The 26,998-nt window shown below is 47.4% G+C and overlaps 2 protein-coding genes across 2 annotated transcripts; both read left to right on the plus strand.

Moving 5' to 3' along the window:
* Nucleotides 1-1,748: 1,748 nt before the first annotated feature.
* On the plus strand, nt 1,749-26,667 carry LOC138964290 (probable E3 ubiquitin-protein ligase makorin-1). Its single transcript, XM_070336205.1, has 7 exons — nt 1,749-1,834; nt 3,721-3,846; nt 4,578-4,882; nt 5,748-6,043; nt 7,729-7,943; nt 9,320-9,430; nt 16,938-26,667. The coding sequence occupies exons 1-7, from the start codon at nt 1,791-1,793 to the stop codon at nt 17,260-17,262; spliced, it is 1,422 nt and encodes a 473-aa protein (XP_070192306.1). The 5' UTR covers nt 1,749-1,790; the 3' UTR covers nt 17,263-26,667.
* LOC138965535 (uncharacterized) lies at nt 22,242-23,837 on the plus strand. Its single transcript, XM_070337718.1, has one exon. It carries the CDS (start codon nt 22,242-22,244, stop codon nt 23,835-23,837), a length of 1,596 nt encoding a protein of 531 aa, XP_070193819.1.
* Nucleotides 26,668-26,998: the final 331 nt, after the last annotated feature.

Here is a 26,998-nt window from a genome sequence, read left to right on the forward strand (position 1 = left end):
AGATCGCTAATGACATATAAATAAAAGCGTGTGCAGTGATAAACGTGGTGACATGAAAAAAACTAACTCTAACAGCTTAATTGGCGTAAATCTGTGTGCCATTCCTTGTTTTTTTTGTTAGTACATGATGAGTTTGTGTGTATTTGTGTGTCACGGTGTGTGTGTGTGTGTGTAGTGTGTCCCGGGCCGTGTGTGTGTGTGTGTGTGTGTGTGAGACGGCGTGTGCCGTGTGTCACGGTGTGTGTGTGTGTGTGTGTGTGTGTGTGTGTGTGTCTGTGCACTGTCTGTGTCTGTCTGCCTGTGAGTAAGTGTGCCGTGAGTGAGTGAGTGAGTCAGTGACTGAGTCTTCTTCTTCTTCTCGATCGCTCAGACAGGGACTCCGGAACTTCTGATGAAGTCTGCAGTACAGCGAAGACTCCGCAGGTTGCCGAAGATCTTCTCCTGAACTGGTGTGTCAGCAGACCATATTTCTGCTCGTAGTTTTTGGTGGATTGGACAGTGACTGAGTGAGTCAGTGAGTCACGAGTCAGCCGCTGAGCCAGTGTGAGTGTGTGTGTCACAGTGTGTGTCAGTGTTCATACGGTATGATGTGTGTGTCCCAGTGTGTGTGTGTGCGTGTGTGTGTGTGTGTGTGTGTGTGTGTGCTGTGCGTGTGAGTGAGTGAGTGAGTGTGTGCACATGCCGTGAGTGAGTGAGTGAGTGAGTGACCTAGTGAATGAGTGAGTGCCTGAATGAATGAGTTAGTAACTCAGTAAACTGAATTTTTCAGTCACTGAGTGCGGTCTGATTGTTCAGGATGATAGCAATTCACGATTGAGTTTCACTGGTTGCATTTTTCTTTCTTTGCGTATATCTTTTCAGTAGTAGAAATCAACTTCTTCACCAGAAAATAGAAATAAAATCAAGCACTTCAACAACAACAACAAAATACTGTGACCAAATCATGATATTCAAGTTTCTTTGATTGAGACAACCCGCAGAGAAAGGCCGACATTACCAAGCTCAGATTCAGCATCCACCATGGCCAGTTTTTGTCTGAGGGGCCATCGGAGGACGTTTTAATCATTCATAAAAAGTCAAAGCAACTTTTTATATCTAGTGCTTTTAAGAAGAAACGTTTTTGACGACGATTAATAGTAACTTGATACTGTACTATCAGTCTTGTGTTAAAAGCACGGTTTTAAGTGCTATTTTTAATCAAGTCGTTTTCGCTCTACCCTCAATCGTAAATTTGTCAGTGATACGACAAAAAAAGAGGTGAATTTCAACAAGCTTAGTGATGCGTCACACGTACTGACCCCTCCAACCAATTACTAGGTGTACCATATGTGCACGCTTATCCGGCACCTGTCAAGATCGATCTGCATGTTTCACTCTATTCCTCGGTCACTGAAGTTCTGTGCAATAAGCTTGATATTTTTTTCAAGTATGAGAGTTTAAACGCATGTATTAAAATTTTACATTGAAAATAGGGCTCTTTCGGGGTATACATTTTATGGGGTTTCCTTTGATTTGTGAAAATTTGCATGTTCAGGGCTCAAACCACAAAAGCTGAAAACAAGCCATTTAAACAGAAGATAGTACTAATCGTCCTGAACAATTTTTTTCTTCAGCTCTATGTATAAAAGTTGCTTTTATTTTTTTAAATAATAAAATACGTCCACCAGCTACCACTCGGCCAGAACCCCACCTATGATTTATCCGGTTGTTATTTGACTCTTTGGAAATATTCCGGTAAAACGTTGTAGTATTGCCTTGTGTTGCAAGTTGGAAGTTACTTCGACTGCAGCATGGCGCAAGGCTCACCAGATGGACATTCTTCAACTTTATGCAAGTTAGTTATCGTTTGATGATCTTTGAATAGTTCTATTTATATACTGTCTTGCTTCTTCTGTATCTCGAACTAAAATTATTCGTTGACTGCTGAGCAGATCAGTGCTCATTGGCCAAGGCCGAACTGATGCGGCGTGAAGCGAGTTCACTTGTCATGTGTTCTATCGACGTAAACACTAAACCACTAACTGTCGGTCCTGTTCTGTCAGCATTTTATCTTTCACTTGATTTGTTGACACATCGTGCGTATTTTAAGTTTGGAGCACACACATTCACATTAAAAAGAGCTGCAGAAAGTAACCCGGTCAGATTGAGATTTATTTAGAAAGAAATAACGGTATTCATGTTGTAGACAGGCATTATTACTCATTTACTGTCACTGTCAGTGTCATCGCCCAGCTGAGGTTACATATTAAGAGAGTTAAAACGAGACAGATAGAAAGTCTTTGTTAGCATGCTGCATAATCCTTGACAATAATAATATAGATCTATCTATCTCTCCGTTTTACTTGGATGAATCAGACTCAGAAATTATGATTCATGGCGTTTCTGCTCCTAAAATAATTGTGCGGAGTTGATTGATATTTGATAAGGGCACCTGCCTGCACATATGAACTAGCATGTACACCACCACCGCAGATCTGTCCAGGCTTTTGGTTTTACCGAGCATCCGTTCACCTGCTTGACTCACCATCTGAATAGACCCTATCGGTATTCCAAGCTCTCGTGATCTCTCGCAAACTTCAGAGCATAGCAAAGCATGCGGTACAGCGATCTCGTGCGAGCTGCACAAGCCAAAGTTCAAAGTTCTCGCGATGTTCAAAGCATAACAAAGAGCGTGTCTCGCGAGAGCTGCTCAGATACCGAAAAGGTCTATTCTGATGACCTGGGATTTTGTGTGTGTGTAGCAGTAATTGAGTAAAGAGAGGTTCATGAACAAATATTTACTTTTCATTTAAAATGTATCTAGTACAGTCTAACCTGCTCTGGCGACCACCTCTTAGTAACAACTACCTGCCCATTACGACCACCCTGAAGGATCCCTGACAAGTTTGTTTCTGCATGCATGATTCGATCACCTTTCCATATCGACCACCTGCCTATAACTATCAGTCATAAGGCCTAAAAAAAAAATAGGTGTGGTTACGGTAACCCGACCTACCCTATTTTTAGGGGCTGACCCTATAACTTTTTATATTACATTTGTCAAAAAAAAAACAGTGCAGAAAACGCAATGAAAGCGAAAGCGCTTGAGTCGCACACTTATTTCCCTGTCAAGTAGGTTTAATTTGTACACATTAGAAAAAAAAGTTTTAAAAAAAAAGTGATTGCCTACCTTCCTACCCTATTTTTTTTGGCTATGTTACCTTAACCACACCTATTTTTTGGGGGGCCTAATGACCACTTTTTGTTGGTCCCTTGGGTGGTTGTTATAGATAAGTTTGACTGTAGTTAAATGAGGTACATGTATACATCCTTCCTGTCTACGCTATCTTGTATGGCCAAGGATAAGGCACAAAAAAAAAAGTCTGTTTACGGTAACCCGACCGACCCTATTTTTTTCGCGCGACCCTAGACTTTTTTTGGCATTTGGGAAGAAAAAAATTTGGGTTTTTTTGCAAAATAACGTAAAAATATGGTTTTTTGGAGAAAAAAATCTCGACCTACCGACCCTATTTTTTTGGCCTATGTTACCGTAAACAAACCTTTTTTTTTTTTGGCCTAAACACCTTTCATCAGATTGGAAGGTTGGACAAGGAGGCTAGTTTGATTCATGGGATGACAAAAATCAGAATCTATTTATTTTAGTTTTTTTTTATACAAAATGTAAAGGGCATGTTTGTGGTTGAATTATAACACTTAACAGGGTTTATCTTTCACTTTCAGGTACTTCATGCATGGTGCCTGCGCGAAGGGAACCAACTGCTCCTTTTCTCATGATCGCACGACACCTCCTGATCTTGTGTGCCGCTTTTACTTGAAGGGACAGTGTGCTTATGGAGATAGATGCAGGTAAATATTGTAATTCAAGGTATCACAGATGATATTGCTTTTTATTTCACAAAGCATTGCAGAGAAAGGGCTTCAAACAGTGACAGTAGCTCAATAGGTACCATTGTAAACTGTCTGCGATCTATTTTGTATCATGATGACATCTAGTGATCTACATGATCAAGTGCCATAGATATGAAAGGCTGTCCCATAACACTACATCGTCTAGTTATAAATACCACTGTTATGAAAGCTTACTTTTGCAATGGCATTTGCACAACTTAGAGGTGCAACTCTTTAAGTGAACTAAAAGTAAAACCTACTTTGCGCTAACAATAGCGAGTCAACTATCACTTATCAGCTCAATGTTTTCTTTAGCTTGTACTTTCCTCACTTTGAATTGGAGATGTGTACATGTACTAACAGTCCTTGTTACAAATAACACTTGTCTTTTTTACTCATCGAAGGTGGCCTGTGTTTTTTTGGTAGTTTCATTTCTGTCTGGTGTTGTGGATCATGACACTTTGACAGCTCTGCATGTGTCTGTGTGAGAGAGAGAGAGAAAGAGAGTGGGAGACAGACAGACGGAGACAAAGAGAATGATACAGAGAGAGAGACAGACACAGAGAGAGTGTGTGTGTGTGTGAGAGAGTGAGCTTCTCGTGAGACGTTTCATATAAGAATTTAATCAGTTTATTTAGACATATTTGAAGAAAAAAAACATATTTTTATTTTTTTTTACTTTTTCACAGGTATGACCATACCGGCAAACAGAAGAGCAAGTCCAGTGACTTGGGCAAAACAGCTTTCAGGGAAACCTCCAGCAAGCTGGACTTTAAATCAACACCTGAAAAAAAAGACAAAGGATGGTCCGGCCCAGTCAGGACACCTTCGCTGGCAAGCATTCGAGATTCGGAGCCCTTGAAAAGCAATATGGTCCCTCTTGGCAAAGAGAAAGAACAGACGAAAGTTTCGACCCCGAAGTCTGTCACAAAGTCGCCAGAAGAATGGGTGAAAGCCAAGGAGTTCACGCCAGGGCAGTTCTACACAGGAGCAGGTCTGTTGTGTTTTGGAACATGCACCCAAGGGTGGGATTCTTCCGGTATATGCCGGAACTCCGGATTCGATTATGGCCTTCTTTTTTTTTCTCTCTTTTTTTTTTTTAGGGGGGGGGGGGGGTTTCGAGGTTTTGTCTTCAGGATTCATGACATTTTTCAGTCCCACCCATCAACACGCATGTTTGAGCAATTAAGAAAAGAAGGTATTAAAACTATTGTATGGACAACAAATCATTAGACAATGATTCTCTAACTGGGATTTCTCAGAAAGTATCAATTTAGAAAACAGCCCTTTCAAGACCTCTATAAATCTGAGAAAATCAGGTTTTGAAAAGGAGGGAGTCTTAAAATGGGGTACATTTGCAAAGTTTATGAACAGAAGATCTCAGAAAACAGGGTCTTAAAAGGAGGGAGTCTTAACTTTTGGGGTCTTGATATGTGGTTTCTACTGTAGCAGCAGGCAGTCAGGTCACGAGGAAATACTCAGCAGCTATATTTCATGTTTAAGTAAACATGTGTTGATTAAAATCTTAAACTGGTTGATATTACTACTTGCTGAGTTTGATTCTTGTATTTTAGAGACTGGATAATGAGACTCCTGCATAGAATTTCTTTTTTTTTCTTCTTCATTTTCATTACTTTATTGTCCCATTCCATTGCTGGAAAAATCGGGTCGCTTCCTCCCAGTGGAAAGCTAGCAGCAACAAAGTTGCGCTACCCAGGTGTGTGCGTGTTTAGGTGTAACCAGCCACCTGCTATTCAAATACAGGCAGTGTTTGTGCGTGATTCTGCTGCATCTTAATTGAAAAGTTCTTTACATCTTGCTTTGAATCTTTTCTTCCTTTTTTTATTTTTTTTAAACAGTTGCACCAACCTATGCCAGCGCAGTGGGGACAGCAGAGAACGAAGAAAACGAAATCCCCAACGGATTCTACGCAGCAGAAGGTGCATCCTGGGATGGAGCTATGGCTGCAGCACCGCTTTCTCCATGCGGAGATATGTCCCAGACTGATGCCAGCCTCCTGTGTCCCTACCTGATGGGAAAGGGAGAGTGTCGCTATGGCGATGAGTGTGGCTACACCCATGGTGATGTCTGCGACATGTGCGGCATTGCCATTCTTCACCCGGAAAATCCCGCTCAGAGAGAGGAGCATATGAGGGTGAGTTGTTATGATTTACACAGTGAATTATTCAATCATCCATAGCTACAATGGAAGATAAAGGAATTCATAATCAACGACAGTTACAGTGAAACCCCCACTTTTAAGACCTCCAAAAAAATATTGTCCCGTCAGCAGACCTCCCACGTGTCAAAACCATGCATCACGTCATGAACGTATACATGTGTCAGTGACCCACTAGTGAGGCCTGAGAACATCACTGGTTTCTCACTCATAAGCTGTACCATTCAAATAGCTCAGTCAGTAACAGCACTCAGGTTTTGAAACCTGTTGTCGCTATCAGTGTTGGTTCGACCCCCACGTTGAGCAAGGGATTTATTTTCCATAGTCAAGTTTGGGAAGACTCTCTTCGGTGTGTGAACACCCCTTTGTGCACGCATGTACATACTAAAGATCCCACGGTCACAGTGGAAGTCTCATTCCTTGGAAAACATCAATACCCTCAAGCAGGAAGAAACAAAATTGGGAAGTGCACGCTATCCCCAGGGATAGCACTCCAAATTTCCTTGAGGGAATAGGCGACTTGCCCTATCGGCCAGCGCCGCGAAGTCGCGTGATAAATCTGCAATACCTTGCGTGGTCTTGCGATATCTGCCTCAAACTGCTGGCATGTTTTGATAGCTATGTGAGAGGTTGCGTTTCAGTGCAGACACTTCACCTTGAAAATGGTGAATTTGCACTGTGCAGCAGTGGGCTGCAGCAATGTTAGTCGCAAGAATAATCCTAAAGTTCGTTCAAAGTACCCAAGCATGGCCCGTACACAAAGAAAAGGCGATCAAGTTTTTTTTTAACACAAGCCAGAGAACACCAGCGCTTGTGAAGCGATGGCTGAACTCTCTTCGACGTCAAAATGACGTGCCATCCCGGTACTCCGTTGTCTGTTCAATAACTTTATCAGCTTCGGTTTCTTGTATCCTGAATATTGTATTTTTCTTTCTTTGAGGTATTTTTGCAACTTTGGTACTTGCAATCGCATGAAAATTCTGCTGTTCGGTAGCCATTGTTTAGATCAGTGATTGTAGTGTATGGAAGGAACGATAACTCTTGAGAGCAAAAAATGTGCCCGCAGGGAAGTGAACCTTCCTTATCTTTTGCACCGGAGAGCTATCCAAGCGGGGTATTGTGCAAGTTGGCTATTCACAAAGAACAACAGGGGCTCACATCCATGAGAGGTGGCATAGGACAAATGTCATGGACAATGCAAAAGTGATAGGACATTTGTCCTGAACAAAAATAAATCAATAGGTTTTTTTTTTTAGTTATGTGGCTTTATCGGAAAACAACAACCGCAAAGGGAGACTGTCAACCGGCTTGGAGCATTCAGAGTTGCGACCCTTGGAAGCTCTTCTCTATAAACAGCACATAAAGTCTCCCCAAGTTTCGTCTGCTTGGAGAGACACATCGCTTCGCAAAACATCGATAAAATAGCAAATCACACTCCTGCACATTGAAAAGTACTGACAATGTCCGGATCAAATGAAAGCATAATCGGACAATGACCACTTAGTGACAAAAACATAAGGATGTGTGTCCTCTTGCATGAAAAAATGTATAGGACATTTGGAAAAAAATATCCGTGTATGTCCGATGTCCGACGTGAATGTGAGCCCCTGGAACGATGAGATATGAAATCAATGTGTAAAATGTTTGAGTTGTGTCCACAGGAGTGCATGGAGGCCCACGAAACGGACATGGAACACTCATTCAAGGTGGCGGCCAGCAGGGAGAAGACTTGCGGTATCTGCATGGACGTGGTGCTGGAGAAAGAACCCGTCGGCGGCCGTCGTTTCGGAATCCTGGAGAACTGCAACCACTGCTTCTGCCTCACCTGCATCCGACAGTGGCGCTGTGCGAAGCAGTTTGAGAAAGTCATTGTCAAGTAGGTGCTAGAGAGGCTGTGCTGTTTGCTTTGGTTTTGTATGTTCTGCTGGGCGGGGATGTAGCTCAGTCGGTAGCGCGCTGGATTTGTATCCAGTTGGCCGCTGTCAGCGTGAGTTCGTCCCCACGTTCGGCGAGAGATTTATTTTCTCAGAGTCAACTTTGTGTGCAGACTCTCCTCGGTGTCCGAACATCCCCCCACCCCACCCACCCCCACCCCCCGTGTGTACACCGCAAGCACAAGACCAAGTGCGCACGAAAAAGATCCTGTAATCCGTGTCAGAGTTCGGTGGGTTATAGAAACACAAAAATACCCAGCATGCTTCCTCCGAAAACGGCGTATGGCTGCCTAAATGGCGGGGTAAAAAACGGTCATACACGTAAAATTCCACTCGTGCAAAAAACACGAGTGTACGTGGGAGTTTCAGCCCACGAACGCAGAAGAAGAAGAAGATGAAGTATGTTCTGCTGCTGGCTCAGACTTACACAGAGAGAGAGAGAGAGAGAGAGAGAGAGAGGGAGAGAGAATATTAAATGGTTTGTTGTACTTAGGCCACAGGCCCATATTACAAACAAAGGAATGAAATTAATTTAATAATTATGTTAAAGCCATATGTACTCGATGACTATACACGCTAATTGATTTACCAACAGCTGGAGACATGCTAAATTAAGTTCCCTGCAAAATATTGTGGTCTAGGACCCCTTCAATGTTGAGATATGTTAATTTTCATTTTGATCTGGATCGTCCTATTTATAGATTTGCCAACAGAGGTAGCGTTGACGCAAGGGAAATAACTCCGCGTCTTTGTTTACATCCAAAGTTTTTGAGACTCTAAAACAAGCTGTAATGCATGTATATGGTCCGCGCATGGCGACATATCGTCATTACATGGTCTTATGGTGCGTTTGACATCGATTATGGGCAAACTACACTTTGTAAACACGGGAGCGCGTACATATGCCTTTAAAAGAAAAAAAATCTGAGTGAAGAAAATGCAGAGAGAGTGTATTTCTGTGCAAGCATGTATGTTTCTCGTTATACATGTCTCTGTGTGTTTAAAAGTCGGTGTCTGTGTCCACAAGGATGCATGTGTGCACACTTGCAACCCTTCTTGATTCATGCCACTTTACTGTTTTACTTGATGTCTTAATATTAAAATGGGAGAAGGGGTATGATGCGTTCAAGTGCTGTCTGTGCGAGTTATCTTCTGCATTTTACCCATTTGAGGCTTAGTGGGTTGTAACAAGCAAACCACAACAATTTTTGAAAGACATTTTTACGAAGCCTTGACCCAGCGCTTAGATTTTTGAGGGAAGAATCTGTTGCCTCTGTCGTGGTTCTTCCTCTGCTCATAGCACTGTGTGTGGTTTCAGAGCATGTCCGGAGTGCAGAGTCAACTCCAACTTTGTGACTCCCAGCAACCTGTGGGTCGACAACCCTGAGGAGAAAACCACCCTCATCGTGACTTACAAACAAGCTCTCAAGTCAGTACAGTGTTTATGGATTACCGTATTTTCCGGGTTACAAGGCGCTACAGCGCATAAGGCGCACTCCCTTCTTTTTAAATAAAATTGTAATCCAGTCACCCATTGGGCGCGGGGGGCGATAGGGCGCACCAAAATTGAAAAAGTATACCGGTAACAAACGGTCGAAGAATGAAAATAAGCCGCACATCAAAGGAAGAATACAGAGTGGAAATATGTGTGCTCTGTGTGTGCGGCAAGATCAAAGGCAGGTCCATTGTGATAGGTGGGTTGCCTTGTTTATAGACACTGACCTTCTTCCCAGGGGTCAATGACCCAGTTTTAGCTATGAGAGGTGGTTCCCCTGTCATATATATCTGAGAGAGGAAACACTTCCTGCACCTGGGTCAGTGACCGAGTTTAACCTATGGGGCGGTCTCTTTGATGTCTTGAGAGGAAACTTGGCCAGGGTAGTACCTAGTAGCTGAAACATGCATTAAATTACATATTCTTACTCCGAGTCACATATTTAGCATTGACGCAGTCGAGATGCTAGGTAAACTGAAACGCTATCCCGTCTATAGTCTAAGGGAAGCAACCCAAGCTAAAAAAGTAGCAAGCTTGCTACCCTGGGTTGCCTCCCGTAGCGTGTCACGCCACAGATCTCGTACCCAGTACGAGACACCCTCATTCGACATCTTTCAGCCAGAGAGACAGGTCGTGCTGATTTCGCTCCTAGGCTGTTGTTTGCTGTCTGCTTGACACCCACCGGCCTTGGCTCCCCGTCTGCTCATTGCTGTTTCTAGCGGTGAGATCGTTTCATTTTGTTGTTGTTTGCATTGCCATTCTGCTGAGAATTTTCTCGTCCGCGGACTTGTGAATTTTACTCGGTAGTTTGTTGCTGTGGCCGCCATTTTGGTCGCCATTTTTCGCTTACACGTGGTGTTTTTCGCTGGTTAGTTTGGGTCCGTGCTCGGACTTTTAGCGTTGACCAGTAGCACTATTACCTCCTTGTAACTCGTACTTTGTGCTAGTTTATTCTGCTGAAGTTTTACGTCCTAGAGACTTGTGTATTTTCAGTAGTCTGTTTTTCTTGCGCGACAGCATGTCGGATAGTGAGAAAAAGAGAGCGGCTAAGGCCGAGAGTAAGGGCAAAGGCCCTGGCAAACCTAAGTCCTCGGCTTCTACTTCTTCGGCTAGGAACCCCACGGTTCACGTTTCTGACCCGAAGACTAACTTCGTTTTTTCGGTGCCCATTTCGGCGCCGGAGGAGACTTCGTCTGGCTCGCGGGCGGCGGGCGTTTCTACTACCACGTCCGTTTTGACCCCGGTACCTGTGCCGGAGGCTGGCACTCTTGTGGCTAGCATTTTGTCCTCTTTGCTTCCAGAAATTCGGACGCTCGTGCGTTCAGAGATGGCGCGGACGGACCCTGTTTCCAGCTCTGCCTCCCTCCCGGGGGTGTGCGACCCTCGGTCGTTGGCTTCCTGTGTTCCTGCTGTTTCCGGTTCACCTGTCCAGCCTGCTGGCTTCGGCGTTGGTGCTGGAGGCCGTGAGCAGGGAGGCGTTTCTCTTCTCGGCCGGCGCTCGGTGGCTTCCGCTTGCGGGAGTGCACCTGCGCAGGTCCCTTTTGGGACACGGTCGTCGCAAGGTATGTGCTCGCAGCAGCCGTCCGCGGCAGCTGCACTTCCAGTTCCTGGAAGTAGTGGTTCACTGGACAGCGGACAGACCATGGTCCCTGCCGGTTTGAGCTACGAATTACGTAAGCAGTCGTTCACGGCAGCTTCCCTTCCGGCTCCGGCCGGAAGTAGTGGTTCACTGGAAAGCGGACAGACCATGGTCCCATCCGGTTCGAGCCACGAACTACGTAAGCAGTCGTTTACGGCAGCTTCTCTTCCGGTTCCGGCCGGAAGTGTTGGTTCACTGGTATGCGGACAGACCATGGTCCCTTCCGGTTCGAGCTTTGCCCAGTTTCAGCAGCCGTTTCCGGCAGCTGCCCTTCCTGCCTGGGCGGGAAGTGTGGGTCCAGCTGGTCGTGCACAGTCCTCTGTCACTTCCGGTTCCGGCCTAGGGCTTCCGGGTTGTAGCTGGCAGACTCCACAGCCATGGCATAGCTATGCCGTTGCGTCTGCTCTTCCGGCTCCTCCCGGTCCTTCCGGTTCGGTTCTCGCCGCGTCCGTTGGGATGCCGGCGGATTTCGAATTCGGTCGTTCTCCTGGGCATTCGGGCTTTCTGCCTCTGTTGGATCAGCAGCAGCCACACACTCCGGTGGTGTCTGCTAGCTCCTCCCTTCAGCTGCCTTCGGTTGCTGGCGTTTCTCACCCTCCTCTTAGCCAGGGTGTGAGTTTCGTCGATGACCAACAGGAGGGGCGTTTGGCTTCCGGCCTGTCCTCGCAGCGTCATTTGTCGGGTTCCTTGGGCTATGAGCCATCCCCGTCATGTGGCGTTTCGGACCTTGGGTCTGTGGACGAGGAGCAGCTGCCTTCGGCGGCTCCGGCCAGCTTCAGGGTAGCGCTTGAAGCGGCCGCGGAAGTCACTTCGCGATATTTCCCGGAAGGGGCTTCGTCTTCGACCACGCCTTCGGCGTCGGGTCCGTCGGCGATGGCAGACTTCCGGTGGGCGAAGGAGGAGGACAGCTACTTCCGGTTTGAAGAATCACCGTCAGTGGCTTTCCAGCTTTCTCGTTTGTTCGCCAAGCCCGCTCCTGCCGGCAGCGGGTTGCCTCCAGCAGCAGTTCCGCTTCTGGTGCCGTATGGCACAGCTCCGGAACATGCTTTGCCTTATCTGGCTGCTGCAACACAGGCAGACTTCTTCGTGCCCTTGGCGGCTCAAAGGAAGTTGCCTTGGCCTAAGGCTTCACGGAACCTTCTTTCGTCCTTTGCTCTGCCGCGTGCGCCGCTTCCGGTCACGCCGGCATTGCTACCTCTTTTGACGAAGCCTTTGAAGAAGGATTCCGTTCTCCCTCTTTCGGAGCAGTCTCTCCTGTCCTCTGAGGAGGTGGGAAGGCAGCTCCTGGAACTCAGTTCCATTTCGGAGACTATCCTGCGGGCTCTTTCACGTGCTCTTACAGAATCTTTGGCTCCCTTTACCTTGAGTAAGGAGCAAGATTCGGAGGACGTATCCACACTCCTCTCCACGCTGGCAAGGGTGAACGAGGAACAAATGAGATTGTCCTCTCTGCAGTACGTACATTTTGTCTCGTGCAGAAGGGACTTGTTTCTCACCCACTCCCAGTTCTCTGAGGAGTCGACGAGAAACACTCTCAGATCGTCGCCCTTGGTGGATGGTGCTCTCTTCGGCAACCTGGCCGCTGATGCCAGGAAGCAGGAGATCGACACCAACAGAGAACAGCAGTTCTCTTCCTTTGCGCTTCAGTCCCTGAAGCAGCCCAAGCAGGCTGCTCCTCAGCAGGCTCAGCACAAACAGGCTAAGACCTCTGCTCAGGCACATCCTGCTTCCCGGAAAAGATCTATTGCCCCTTCCCGCGGGTCGGGCAAGAGATCTTTTTCGAGGAGGGGTAGGGGCTCTTCCAGTGGAAAGCCCCACCCCCAATGAAGCGTTCCCGGCTTCACGCCCCCCCCGCCCTCCACCTTGGTGATGGCGGGGGGCCTTGCTCGGGCACTCCCACATTGGCTGGCCGCCATACGCAGCCGATGGTTAGTGGGTGTTGTGAAGTCGGGATTCCGCTTGCTTTGGCTGGGGGACAAGGCCCCTCTTACCAGGTGTCCTCCAGCCTTCAAGCCCCCCTTCTCACAGGAGGCAAGGGCCGTCCTCCAGTCGGAGGTTGCCTCACTGATAGAGAAGGGCGCGGTGGAAGCGGTCTCGGACCACAGCTCCCCGGGGTTTTATGGACGGCTTTTCGCGGTCCCCAAAGCTTCGGGAGCTTGGCGTCCTGTCTTGGATCTTTCGTTTCTCAACAAGTTTTTGAGAACGATTCGATTCAAGATGGAGACTCCTGCCTCGGTTCGGGACGCTCTCCGCCCAGGAGACTGGGTGACCTCGATCGACTTGACGGATGCGTACTTCCATATTCTGGTGCATCCCGCCGACCGGAAATGGCTCCGTTTCCGGTGGGCCAGTCAAGTCGACCAGTTCCGCGCACTGCCTTTTGGGCTGTCCCTTGCCCCATGGATCTTTACCATGGTGGTGAGGCAGCTTTGCGCGCTGGTGAGGTCACAGGGAGTGCGGCTGCGAGCATACCTCGACGACTGGCTCATCATGGGCCAGAGCGAGGCTCTCTGCAGGCAGCACACTCTCTTGGTTCTCCGAGAGGCCAGCTTGCTGGGATTCTCGGTCAACCAGACGAAGTCAGAGCTCGTGCCGTCTCAGTCATTCACTTACCTGGGGATGACGTTCAATACGGTCACCTGGACTGTCCAGCCTTCGCAGAAGCGGGTGGACAAGCTCCAGGCTCTCATCCGCTCTACTTCGCTTCTCCTGAGAGCTTCCCTTCGGACTTTGGCCTCCATCCTGGGGCAGATGGAGTCCATGGCCCTGCTGGTACCACTAGGGAGAGCTCACAAACGCCCGCTTCAGCACGCGCTGAAGCCGTTGGTGGACTCTCCTTGTGTGGATTGGAACACTCTGGTTCCCCTTGGGGATTGGTTCCAGGCTGCAACCCTCCCGTGGCTGGACTCGGGATGGGTATGCAGGGGGGTTCCCATTGTTCCCCCCCCTCCCAACATGGACCTGTTCACAGACGCGTCCTTGCTGGGTTGGGGGGCTCACACGGACCGGCTCACGGCCTCCGGACTGTGGTCTGCGGAACAGAGCACATGGCACATCAACTCGCTAGAGTTGGAGGCCGTGTTCCTTGCTCTGGTCGCGTTCCTCCCTTCCCTGGCAGCCAAGCGTGTGCGTCTGTTCACGGACAATACGACAGTGGCTGCCTACGTGAACAAGCAGGGAGGTTCGCGGTCCCCCACTCTCTCCCGCAGAACGTGCGAGATCCTCTCCTGGTGCTCCCAGCGGGAGATCTCTCTCTCAGCGCGTTACCTGCCAGGGAGCCTCAACACACTGGCGGACGCGCTCAGCCGCTCCGACAGGGTGTTGCAGGCGGAATGGACCATCACGCATGGTGCCCTTCTCCGCCTTTGGGCTGTGGCCCCGAAGCCTGTGGTGGATCTCTTCGCCACCAGATTCTCCAGGCGCCTTCCGGTGTTTGTCTCCCCCTTCCCCGATCCGGAAGCGTGGGGGACCAACGCCTTGGACATCCCCTGGACAGGGCTGGAGGCTTATGCCTTCCCACCCTTCCAGCTGCTCAGCCAAGTCCTCAGGAAGGCGGAATTGGAGAGGCCGTCCCTGCTTCTGGTCACCCCTCTGTGGCCGTCTCAGCCCTGGTTTCCGGACCTTCTGAGACTCGCACACGGCCCTCCAATTCCTCTGGCTCTGGTACCAGGCGAACTCGTTCAGCCTCGCACCGGAGTTCCTCACGGGCACCCGCAGTCTCTCAATCTTCACGCGTGGAGACTGTGAGGTCCGCTCTGAGGCGGTCTGGGGCTTCCGACCGCACTTTGGAGTTGGTGCAGCGCTCGCATAGGGCCTCTACCTCCTCAGTGTATTCGTCGCATTGGCGTGCCTGGGTCACCTGGTGTCAGGCTCATGGGCTGAACCCGGTGGCTCCTCGTACTATGCACGTAGCCAACCACTTAGCGGATTTGTCTTCCCAGGGGGCTTCTTCCTCCTCTTTGAAGGTTCGCAGGTCGGCGATTGCCTCGACTCTTAAACAGATCGGTCATACCATCAATGTTAGTGGAGTTGTCGCTGGGGTTATTAAGGGCGCGTCTTTGCAGGACGTTAAGCGCTCTCCTCTGCCCAAGTGGGATCTTTTCCTTGTCCTCGAGTTCTTGCGCTCGGCGGACTTCGAGCCTCTAGAGGGCTCTAGCCTCGCGAACCTTACTCGTAAGGCTCTGTTTTTGCTACTTCTGGCTTCGGCCCGCAGAGGTAGCGAGATACACGCTCTTTCAGGCAGTCCGCAGGACATCGGCCGAGAGCGTGACGGCTCCTTGTCTTTGCATTTCCGGGAGGCCTTTCTGGCCAAGAATCAGACACCGGATCAGCCTTCTCCCTGTGTCCTTGTGAGGCCCCTGTCTCATATTGTGGCACAAGATGACCCAGACATGGTCAATTGCCCGGTTAGGGCCCTGGAGGCATATTTAGTCCGGACTCAACCCATCAGGTCGAGCTCCCAGAAGCTCCTCTTTATTTCCTTGAATACGTCCATGGACAGAGATATCACGAGGACTACCTTGGCCAGGTGGGTGTCGGCTCTCATAAAACAAGCTTATGTGTGGAGTCTGGCACAAAAGGGGGGGGCTCAGCCTGCCTTCCCTCTCCAGTCGGCTAGAATGCACGAGTCCCGGGCATGGGCATCGTCATTGGCTGTTTTGAGGTCCCGAAGACTCGACGACGTCCTGCGCACAGCATACTGGCGTTCAGACGACGTCTTTATCTCGTTCTACTTGAGAGACATCGCCGCGGTATGCCGTGATGGCTCAAGGACCCTCCCCGCACTGGTGGCAGCGGGGCAATGCCTCTCCAGATCTTAACAGTGAGTTTGAAATTTTTACTTCTTACCCACCACCTTGTTGGAGTTATCTGCTAAATATGTGACTCGGAGTAAGAATATGTAATTTAATCGAAAATTTTTAATTAAATTTTCATTTGATTAATATACTTACCCGAGTCACATAAGTAATTCCCTCCCACCTTCCCCGCTTGTAGTTTCTTTGGATTCTAGAAGTCGAATGAGGGTGTCTCGTACTGGGTACGAGATCTGTGGCGTGACACGCTACGGGAGGCAACCCAGGGTAGCAAGCTTGCTACTTTTTTAGCTTGGGTTGCTTCCCTTAGACTATAGACGGGATAGCGTTTCAGTTTACCTAGCATCTCGACTGCGTCAATGCTAAATATGTGACTCGGGTAAGTATATTAATCAAATGAAAATTTAATTAAAAATTTTCGATTATCACAAGTTGTTTGACTGGTACTCAGGCGGTCTCTTTGATTTTTTTCCTATTTCATACACGGATTAGGCGCTTCGTTATACAAGGCGCAGGGGTCAAACTCGAGGAAAAAAGTCGCGCCTTATGACCCGGAAAATACGGTAGATGTTTTTTCAATGAACATCTCCTGTATTTATTTTTCTTGGTTGTGATAACAGTGCTGCTGTTGTGCCATGTTCTCTCTGTTTCAGAATGAATGTGATTGCATTTTCATGAAACTCATGGGTTAAAAATCATGCAAAGATTGAAATCGTAAAAAAAATTGACTTCTTTAAAAAAAAAAAATCTTTTATTGGTCTAGCCTTATGGAACGTGCCCTCCTGCCCTGTCTAATATATTGCTGTGTTTCTTTTCTTAAAGATGGACTCCAACTCCCAAAATGTTTTAACAGATAAGTCTTAACTGTCAAGTCATCAGCACCACACAAAAGGTTTTCCACAGTGCTTGCTGTGGAATTTTCCGATCAGTATCCTTTTGTTTGCAAGTTGTCCTTATCCATAACACTGCCTTGCTCCTCACTTTCCAGGGATAAGCCTTGCCGTCACTTTGACCAGGGGAGAGGAGAGTGTCCCTTCAATGACAGCTGTTTCTACAGGCACGCTTTGCCAGACGGAAGCATTGCCCCGTCCCAGCCACGAAAGCCTCGCAGACGTCACAACGCCGAAGGTGAACTTCAGAGGGTTCTTGGCATCAACTTGTGGGACTTTCTGGAGTCTGAGGAGCTTCGACGAGAAATTTCACAAATTGAAGATTCCTTGGAAATCATGAACTATTTGGCGATGGAGCTGTTTGACGATGGGATGTTCGTTATCGAGTCCGACGAGGATGAATTGAATGATAGTGATTATTGACGTTGTGCGTTGTTAGGAGCGTGAGTCTGTGATGGGGTTGTGATCGTTGATTTGAATTCCTCTATGCTTTATTATCTGCGTTAACTTTCGTTCTGGGGCGAGTGACAAAGAAAGCATGCTTGGGATTTGAAAAGACGCGTTTGTGATAAATTGCAGTGACATGTTTTGATGTGAAATTTGTTGATGATGCACAGTTACTCTTTGCTTGAGAGGCATATTTCTATATCGGTGCCAGACAGAGCATAACTGATAGTCGAGGTGGGGATAGAAAACAAGTATACAGCCTTGTGTGTGGGTGCTTCTTTTTTTCTCCAGATTGCCGTGTCTTTTCTGCAAAAATGTACAAAGCAACTCTTTCTCCGGAGACATTACTGAATGTTGTCTTTTCTTCAAAAATGTACAAAGTACAGTTTAACACTTTTTCCAGAGACATTACCAAGTACGGTCTTTTCTTCAAAAATGTACAAAGTACAGTTTTAACACTTTTTCCAAAGACATTACTAAGTACGGTCTTTTCTTCAAAAATGTACAAAGTACAGTTTTAACACTTTTTCCAAAGACATTACTAAGTGCTGTCTTTTCTTCAAAAATGTACAAAGTACAGTTTAACACTTTTTCCAGAGACATTACTTAGTGCGGTCTTTTCTTCATTAATGTAGAAAGTAACACTTTCTCCGAAACCTTTCTTGAGTGCTTCATATTTTCTTCAAAATGTACAAAGTAACAGTAACTTTTTTGTAATACTGATTTAAACTCTTCTGCATCAAGTTGAGAATCTGCTTGACTATTTTTAAAAATTTCTTTTAGCCTGGTACTATTCTTGTTGATGCTGAACAATGGTAAAATCCGTGCTGTGCACTTCAGCAAAGCATTGGAACGCAGAAGAAGAACAAGAAGAAACAAAGTTCAGGCTTGTTAACTCTATCAGTGTGGTGGAGCATTTTGATTAAACAGTTAAAACCGTAACCATTTAGGTACTGTCAAGGAATAAAGATTTTGTTTTGGGGGCATGTTATTTGTGAAAATAAGCATGAAGTCAATTGGTGTGCAGCTTCTTTCTATCTAGTGCCTATAGAGAGCGATGCAGGTATCACGGAACTGGTAGCTGCTTCTTCTTGGGTTTCTGTCAGTTGACTACCCTCCCTTACCACGTAGGATTCAGGTGCATTGTGCTTCTCCCTTTTTTCAAACGTCTGAGTGTGATTAAATTACATATCTTACCCAACTCACATATAGCAATTAACCCTAGTTCAGTGCTGGATACGCTGTACGCGTCCCCTTGGTAACCAAGGGAGACCACTCTAAAAAAGAGAGTGCTCTATCCCATAATGCCAGACTAACTACTAGCCTGACTTCCGTATGCGCGCGCATACGCCGCCATCTTATCATTCCATACTCAGCGCTCAGACAAGCTGGTCGCATTTGTGTACGCTCTGGCTGTTGTTCAGCCGATGTTGCTTGGTCTGAGGGACCGGGTTTCTTCTCCTTGGTATTCTTTCGTCGTCTTACCTTGCTACTGTATTGAGGTGAGATCGTTCTTTGTTTTGTACTTGTTGTAAAGGCGTTGTTTGGCCATTTTTGACTTGTGAAATTTTTTCGAAAATTTTTTCTGAAATATTTTGACAAAGTCGTACATGCTATGGCTGATAACGTTAAGAAGAGGCAGAGTTCTAAGCAGGTGGCTGCTGGCTGCTGAGTCCTCCCCTCCCAGAAAGATGCATAGAGAATCTAAACAAACCGTCGCGGGGGTGTTAGAATCTGACTCAGAAAAATGTGTTGATGTTTTGATAGGCATGCCTTCTGCCGCCATTTTGCCGGCGGCCATTTTGCCGGTGAAACCTTTGGATAAGGTTGCTAATGTTGCTAAACCTGCTAAAGCGGTTTCTGCTCCTGCTGTTTCTGGTCTGGCGGCCGCGGACGTGGCCTCTCTTTTGCTTGCACTTAGTTCACAGGTTTCTTCACTGGCGGAAGAAATTTCGTCTACACGGGCTGAACTGCGTTCACTCCCTTCCGGGGTGACAGGACCGTCATCTTTGGCAAAGATGGTGGCGGGCCCTTCTGCTACGGTGACTACAGCTGATGTTCATGCTGTTCAGGATGGGGATGAGATTATCCCACTTTCGTTGGGTGGTCTGTCTCCTGGTGGTTCGCGGTCACAAGGTATGTTTGCTACACGAGTACCCGGGTTCTCCGGGGAAAGTGTAGCGCGTCTACAGTCAAAAGTAGCCACGGGCATCGCGCTCACGGGTGAAAGTTCTGATACCCCGCCTGGCCATCGCCGCTCTGTCGGCCGGTCAGGGGGGGGTAAGGACACTGTAGAGCGTACGGAAGGTTCGTTGCTTTCTGCCGCGCCATTTGACGTTAGGCAGTCTGTGAGACTTCTGCTTCCACCTTCGGGGGAAGAAGGCAGTGGAGATGGGTCTCTGTTTGACTATGACAGTCAGGCGGGGAGTCAACTCCCGGACTGTACAGATGTGCAGGACGACTGTCTGGGCGATGGCACTTCCGTTCTGGGAGAGGATGCCGGTGTCCGTTTGCCGTCTAGGCTGGGAAGTGCGGTGGCGCTTGCAGCTGAAACGGCTTCGAAGTACTTTGAAGAGGGGGTAGTGGAGAGCAAGTCTCAGCTTGCTCCACCGCCCTCAGCTTGGGGGGATTTTCGTGTTGATAAGAATACGAAGGGTTCTTTCAAGTTCATCGAATCGCCTTCTCTGGCGTTCGAGATGTCGAAGGTGTTGGTGAAGGGTTGGTCTAAGGGGGTGTCTCCTGTTCCGTTGTTGGCACAACACAGGGAGGCTCCCGAGGCGGCTGTACCGTGGTTAGCGAAGATTGGTCAACAAGTTCCTTGTTCGGCTAATATGCGCAACTTCAAGCTGGTGGTCAACCCAGTCAGACTGATTGATTCCTACTCTTTGCCTATGTCGGTACTACCGGTGACACCGGAACTGACGGCTCTGAGGGAAGATGGCTATTCGAAGGAAAGGCCTGTCCCTTGTACGGAGGCATCTTTGATGTCTTTAGAGGAGACAGGACGCTCTCTGATGGAGTTGGCCTCTGTGTCAGAGTCACTCCAGAGATCGTTGTCGAGGTCGATTGCTACGTCGCTCGATCCCTTTGAGTTCCGGTTCGACGCTTCCTCGGAAGATGTGATGACTTTGCTGGCTACTTTGGCCAGGGTGTCACAGGAACAAATGGCGTTGTCGGCTAGATTGTACACTTTTGCCGTGCATTCTCGCAGGTCGGCTTTTTTGACGGGGTCAAGAATTAGGGACAAGGTGACGATCGATGCTCTGAAGGTGTCTCCCGTCATGGATGGTTCCCTTCTGGGTCGCGCATCTTTGGATGCTTTGCAAAAGGAAACGCACGAAGCAAGAGATCTGGCTATAGCCAAGGTTGTTCGTCAAGGTTTTCAGAAGCCTCAAGGCAAACCTCAGGGTCAAGGCAAGACTCAGTCTTCGTCCGCGGCGGCGGGCAAGACGCAGGGTCAGAACTCTTCTTTTCGGGGTAGGGGGCGTGGTTCCTCTTCTCAGAGGGGGGGTTCTTTTGGCGGGTCCAGGGGGTCGGGGCGCAAGCCCCACCCCCAATGATGCCCTCCCGAACTTTCGGTCCCGTTAGCCCCCACCGTTGTGGTGGCGGGCGGCCCCTCCAGGGCCCTCACTACCTGGTCGCGCTTGGTGGCCAGCCAGTGGGTTTTAGGGGTGGTCAGTTCGGGGTTCCGGCTACTCTGGGCAGAGAAGAAGGCACCTCTGTCCAGGATACCTCCGCCTTTCAGATTTCCAAACGATCCCGAGGCCAAGTTGGCTGTGCAGGGGGAGGTAGTTGCTCTCCTGCAAAAAGAGGCGATCGAAGAGGTTCGCGATCAGGGATCGTTGGGATTTTACGGCAGGCTCTTTGTGGTGCCCAAAGCATCGGGTGCGTGGAGGCCAGTTCTAGACCTTTCATGTCTGAACAGGTTCCTGAGAGTGGTAAAATTCACGATGGAAACGCCGGCGTCGGTGAGAGAGGCTCTCCGTCCGGGGGATTGGGCCACGTCCATCGATCTCACGGACGCTTACTTTCACGTGCTGATGCACACAGCGGACAGAAAGTGGCTGCGGTTTCGGTGGGGGGAAAGGATTTTCCAGTTTCGGGCTCTCCCGTTCGGTCTGTCCCTCTCTCCTTGGATCTTCACGATGGTCGTTCGTCAGCTCTGTGCCCTAGTGAGGCAGGAGGGGGTGCGCCTCAGGGCGTACCTCGACGACTGGCTGATTTTGCACCAGAATCAGGCCTTATGCAGCACACACACGCACAGGGTCCTCAGCCTAGCGAGTCAACTCGGGTTCTCAATCAATGTGGGGAAGTCCGAGTTGGAGCCTTCACAGGGGTTCACTTATCTGGGCATAGAGTTCAACACAGTGGAGTGGTCAGTTCGTCCTGCTCAAAAGCGGGTGGACAAACTTCAGTCGCTGATCCGGGTGTTACTCGGAAAGAATGTGGCCTCGGCTCGGGAGTTGTATTCTATCCTGGGTCAGATGGAATCTATGGCCTCGCTGGTTCCGTTGGGAAGAGTGCACAAGAGACCATTTCAGGCGGCGGTGCAGGCTCGGTGGGATCAGGCAACTCAAGCTTGGAGTTGTCAGGTCGAGTTGGGAGATTGGTTCAGGAGCACCACAGGTGTCTGGCTTCTTCCTTGGGTGTCCCAGGGTGTCCCCATCACTCCCCCGGCTCCGGAGAACGAGCTGTTCACGGATGCGTCTCAGACAGGGTGGGGAGCTCATTTGGCGGATCAGACGGCTGCGGGTGTGTGGGACGTCAGTCAAGGGTCCTTGCACATAAACGTCTTGGAGCTGGAGGCTGTGGCCTTGGGCCTGAGGGCGTTTCTTCCTTCTCTGGCGAGCAGTCATGTCAGAGTACATACAGACAATACGACTGTTGCGGCTTATATCAATCGCCAGGGGGGGACGCGCTCGCAGGTTCTGTCAGACAGAGCATGTCGCTTGCTGATGTGGTGCAGTACGCATCACATTCGGTTGTCAGCAACTTACCTGAGGGGCAAGCTCAATGTGTTGGCGGATGCCCTGAGCAGGGGGGGACAAGATACTCCACTCGGAGTGGACCCTCTCGCATCAGGCCTTGGAGCGCCTTTGGGTTCAGGTGGACAAGCCGTGCATCGACTTGTTTGCGACAAGGTTCTCGGCAAGGCTCCCGCTTTTTGTGTCTCCGTTCCCGGACCCCCAAGCCTGGGCGGTGGACGCACTCGAGATGGACTGGACGAACCTGGTGGCTTACGCGTTTCCTCCTTTCTGCATTCTGGGCAGGGTAATAAGGAAAGCAGACCTCGAAAGGCCAGCGCTAGTGCTGGTTGCGCCTCTCTGGCCCAGCCAGCACTGGTATCCGGATCTGGTACGTCTGGCCGTTCGTCCTCCCATTCCGCTCGCTCTAAGGAAGGGCGAACTTCTGCAGCCTCGGTCAGGCATTCATCACGTAAACCCGCAAATGCTGCAACTTCACGGGTGGGTGTTATCAGAGACTCTCTGCTTAGGGCAGGGGCCTCTGTGTCTACTCTGAAGCTGGTTCAAAACGCTCACAGAGAGTCGACCAACTCTGTTTACGCTTCGCATTGGTCTTCGTGGTCGAAGTGGTGTCTTGAGAATAATGTGAACCCTCTGGCGCCTAGGTCTGTGCAGTTAGCGAATCACTTGGCGTGGCTAGCTGATCAAGGGGGTTCTCCCTCTTCGTTGAAGGTTAGAAGGTCGGCAATTGCCTCTACTCTCAGGCAACTTGGTCACAAAGTTAACTTGTCGGGGGTTATCTCCGGCGTTATTAAGGGCGCTTCCCTTAAGTTGGCTCGTGACAAAACAAAGCTCCCGGCGTGGGATGTTTTTTTGGTGTTACGTTTTCTTGCGTCAGAGGACTTTGAGCCTATCCATTTAGCCAGTCTGGCAAATGTAACTCATAAAACTCTTTTCTTGGTCTTACTCGCTACGGCTAGACGTGGTAGCGAGGTGCACGCGTTGTCGGGAATGGCAAATGATATCTCCCGGGAGAAAGACGGTTCTTTTTCTCTTAGGTTCAGGCCTAATTTCTTGGCTAAGAACCAAAAACCAGGTCAACCATCCCCGCTTATCCGTATTCCCCCTTTGAGCACAATCCTGGCCCCGGGAGATGAGGATGTTTTTAACTGCCCTGTACGAGCACTCAGCAGCTACCTGTCCCGGACTCAGCCTATTCGCTCTATGTCTCAGAAACTGCTCTTTATATCACTCAATACGGCTCGGGGGAAGGACATTTCGAAAGTTACGCTAACCAAATGGGTTTCGTCTACCATTCGGAACGCTTATATCTGGTGGCAAAGACAATTAGGGGATACCAGAATGGTGTTGCCTCTTACGGCTGCCAGAACTCACGAGGCCAGGGCGTGGGCTTCGTCGTTGGCAGTGCTGAGATCAGGCCGTCTTTCAGAAGTTCTGGAGTCGGCATACTGGAGATCGGAAGACGTTTTTATAAACTTCTATCTCCGGGAGGTGGCTGGCATACGTCAAGATGGCAGCTCTGCTTTGCCCTCTTTGGTGGCTGCAGGGCAGGTTCTTGTGGATTGATATGGTGAGTACCCTCCTCCTATGATAGCAATCTGCTATATGTGAGTTGGGTAAGATATGTAATTTAATTAAAAATTTTAGTAATAAATTTTCATTTGATTAATATACTTACCCAACTCACATCGTTTATTCCCTCCCGCCTCCCCGCTGTGGGAGTTATGGGGGTCTAAAAAAGGAGTGAGTTGGGCTTCGTTTAGGAATGATAAGATGGCGGCGTATGCGCGCGCATACGGAAGTCAGGCTAGTAGTTAGTCTGGCATTATGGGATAGAGCACTCTCTTTTTTAGAGTGGTCTCCCTTGGTTACCAAGGGGACGCGTACAGCGTATCCAGCACTGAACTAGGGTTAATTGCTATATGTGAGTTGGGTAAGTATATTAATCAAATGAAAATTTATTACTAAAATTTTTAATTAAACTTGTTACGGACAAGGCAAAATTGCCTGTAGGTGGTATTTCTGATTCTAGGGCAAGTAGTAGACGTTTTATATTATATAAAAAAAATCAAAGCAACTTTTATATAGCGCTAAACAAGAACAGTTACTCAAGACTATTGATTCTATCTTCTGAGCCCTATACACGTACATATTCAAAAATAAAGAGGAAAACAGTCAGATTTATTCCCTCAAAAAAGCCCCATGGTCAACGTCACATTTTAATATTTTCGTTTGAACTCTCGTACTTCTTGAAACGGTGTCACGCTCCTTGATCATAACCTGACGGAAAAATGGAGTGAAACAGATCTTGACAGGTACACACCTGACTGTTACGGAGGCTTCTCCGGGGTTGAAATTGATTCGTTTTTGGTCGTTTCACTCAAACATTTACCATGGTAGAGCAAAAACCATGAAGATTAGCACTTAACCCTTTTGAAACGGGTAAGAACTAATCATCCTGAACAACTTGTTTTGTTATCTTAAGCGCTGTATAAAAGTTGCTTTGATTTGTTTTTGAGATACAAAAATACGTCCACCGCCGACCCCTCGCTGACTATGCCGAGTTCGATGTTACTCCTGATTTGTACTCGAGTTGTATGCTGTTCTTATATTTAGCTGTGAATACAGTCTGCGGCAAGGTGGGCTAGCTTTTACCTTTAAATTAGTGACGTTGTTTAGCCTATAAATATGGGAAGTTTTTTGAGTGGCTATGGGTTCTACATGCACATAGCTCGAATCTCACGGACAAATCATCTGTCTATTCATGCACCGGTTCTAACACTCATTGAATTTGAATATGAGTTCGCTATGCAAAATTATCTTAATGCAAACAGTACCTCATGCAATGAAATTGTCTCTTCGTGGCAGATCACGAACTTGTGACTTGTTTCTGTCTTTTCTTTCTTCACTTTTTTTTTATATCTCACTTTCAGCGCTTGTATCTGTTTTTGCTTCTTGAATTGAGCATAAGCCATCATCAATATGCACAGAAGATGTGACCCCCCGCGGGTTAGGGGGAAGAATTTACCCGATGCTCCCCAGCATGTCGTAAGAGGCGACTAACGGATTCTGTTTCTCCTTTTACCCTTGTTAAGTGTTTCTTGTATAGAATATAGTCTATGTTTGTAAAGATTTTAGTCAAGCAGTATGTAAGAAATGTTAAGTCCTTTGTACTGGAAACTTGCATTCTCCCAGTAAGGTAATATATTGTACTACGTTGCAAGCCCCTGGAGCAATTTTTTGATTAGTGCTTTTGTGAACAAGAAACAATTAACAAGTGGCTCTATCCCATCTCCCCCCTTTCCCCGTCGCGATATAACCTTCGTGGTTGAAAACGACGTTAAACACCAAATAAAGAAAGAAAGAACTGAAGATGTGGTCGGCATAATCAGATGAACAGATTTGCTTGAATACATGTATTTGTAGTACATAACATTATGTGCTTTATGATAATTATGTTTACACAACCACAAATGAACATGTATACCATAGTTTTGAAAAGGCCATAAATGATGAGCCATAATCTTGGTGTATGCTCTGGGTGCTAGGTATAAATTTTGTCATAGCACAAGGCTGACAGTTTCTAGTATTTCAAATAAACCTTCGTAATCTTCAGTTGTTGTTTTTTCATACACAGTATTCTTGTAATTGCCCGTGCTATTTTTTTGCCTGAATTTTCAAACACAAGTTTTCAGTGGCTGATGCCAGCGACTCAAAAGTTTCCAGTGGCTCAAGTGTTTAGTTAGTTTCCAGAAGAACAAGAGTACCTCAAAGCCTTAATTTTTCATTTGAAGGGTCAGGGTTGGAGTCTGTTTGCTATTGCATAAAAATGTTTGTATGCATATGAATATGAACAATGTAGTGTCAAACCTTAGCAAAGATGTTGTTTATAGGCCTTCAGTAATTATATTGTTTGTGCCTGTTGTTAATCTTAGTTTTTTTTTTATTGTTAATCTTAGTGTTTTGTGTATGCATGCTTTTTTAGTGTAGCTCTATCACATACACATTTTTGTTGAACTTGAATGTTTTCGCCAGAGATTAGTGTTACGCTGGATGTTAAGTTTGCCCACAAGGGTTTTCATGCAAGCTGTTTTGCATTGAAACATAGAAAAGAATGTATGCTGGCATATGCATCTTTTGGTTTTGGTAAATATATTTATGATGGTCTGTAAATTTGAAGAAGGAAGTTTGCTCAGGTACTGATTCGCAGAGAACAGTCTGAAAATGAAATAGAACATGGTATTAATTATTATTTCTAATCTTGCCGGGTTAAAATAAAAAAAAAAATGTTGTGCATGTAATAATTAGGTTGTGTTGAGTGAAAAGTGTTTTGCACTCAGCCCTTTTTCAAGCATAAAATGTGGACATCTGAGGTTTATGTCACACAAGCAATTTTCTCATGATTCAATGCATATGTGTTGATTTAAAAAGAAGAGAACGAAAGTATTATGTGCGAGTGTGTGTTTGTATTTTGCTAAATGAGATGCCTGGTTTTTGAAATACACTATGCATACAACTGACTAGCTGTCCTAGTCTTACGTCTAGCTGTCCCTACAGTAAAACTTGCACGCAACACCTATTTTAATTGCACAATACTATAGTATTCTTTACAGTTATCTAGCCTGAGGTTAGGTGAGTCGCACCCATCATCTAAAAAAGATTTGTGTCAGGTATCATTGATATTATTACGTACATTTCAGCCTCAATTCCCTCCTTTGTCACCAATA

Source organism: Littorina saxatilis, linkage group LG4 (genome assembly GCF_037325665.1).
Source record: "Littorina saxatilis isolate snail1 linkage group LG4, US_GU_Lsax_2.0, whole genome shotgun sequence".
NCBI lineage: Eukaryota > Metazoa > Mollusca > Gastropoda > Littorinimorpha > Littorinidae > Littorina > Littorina saxatilis.

What these genes read in the sequence shown, in the direction of transcription:
- LOC138964290 (XM_070336205.1), top strand. Translation starts at nt 1,791, where the DNA reads ATGGCGCAAGGCTCACCAGATGGACATTCTTCAACTTTATGCAA. An exon ending in TTTGAGAAAGTCATTGTCAA is followed by an intron (nt 7,944 to 9,319) that starts GTAGGTGCTAGA and finishes GTGTGGTTTCAG; the next exon opens with AGCATGTCCGGAGTGCAGAG. An exon ending in ACTTACAAACAAGCTCTCAA is followed by an intron (nt 9,431 to 16,937) that starts GTCAGTACAGTG and finishes CTCACTTTCCAG; the next exon opens with GGATAAGCCTTGCCGTCACT.
- LOC138965535 (XM_070337718.1), top strand. Translation starts at nt 22,242, where the DNA reads ATGTGGTGCAGTACGCATCACATTCGGTTGTCAGCAACTTACCTGAGG.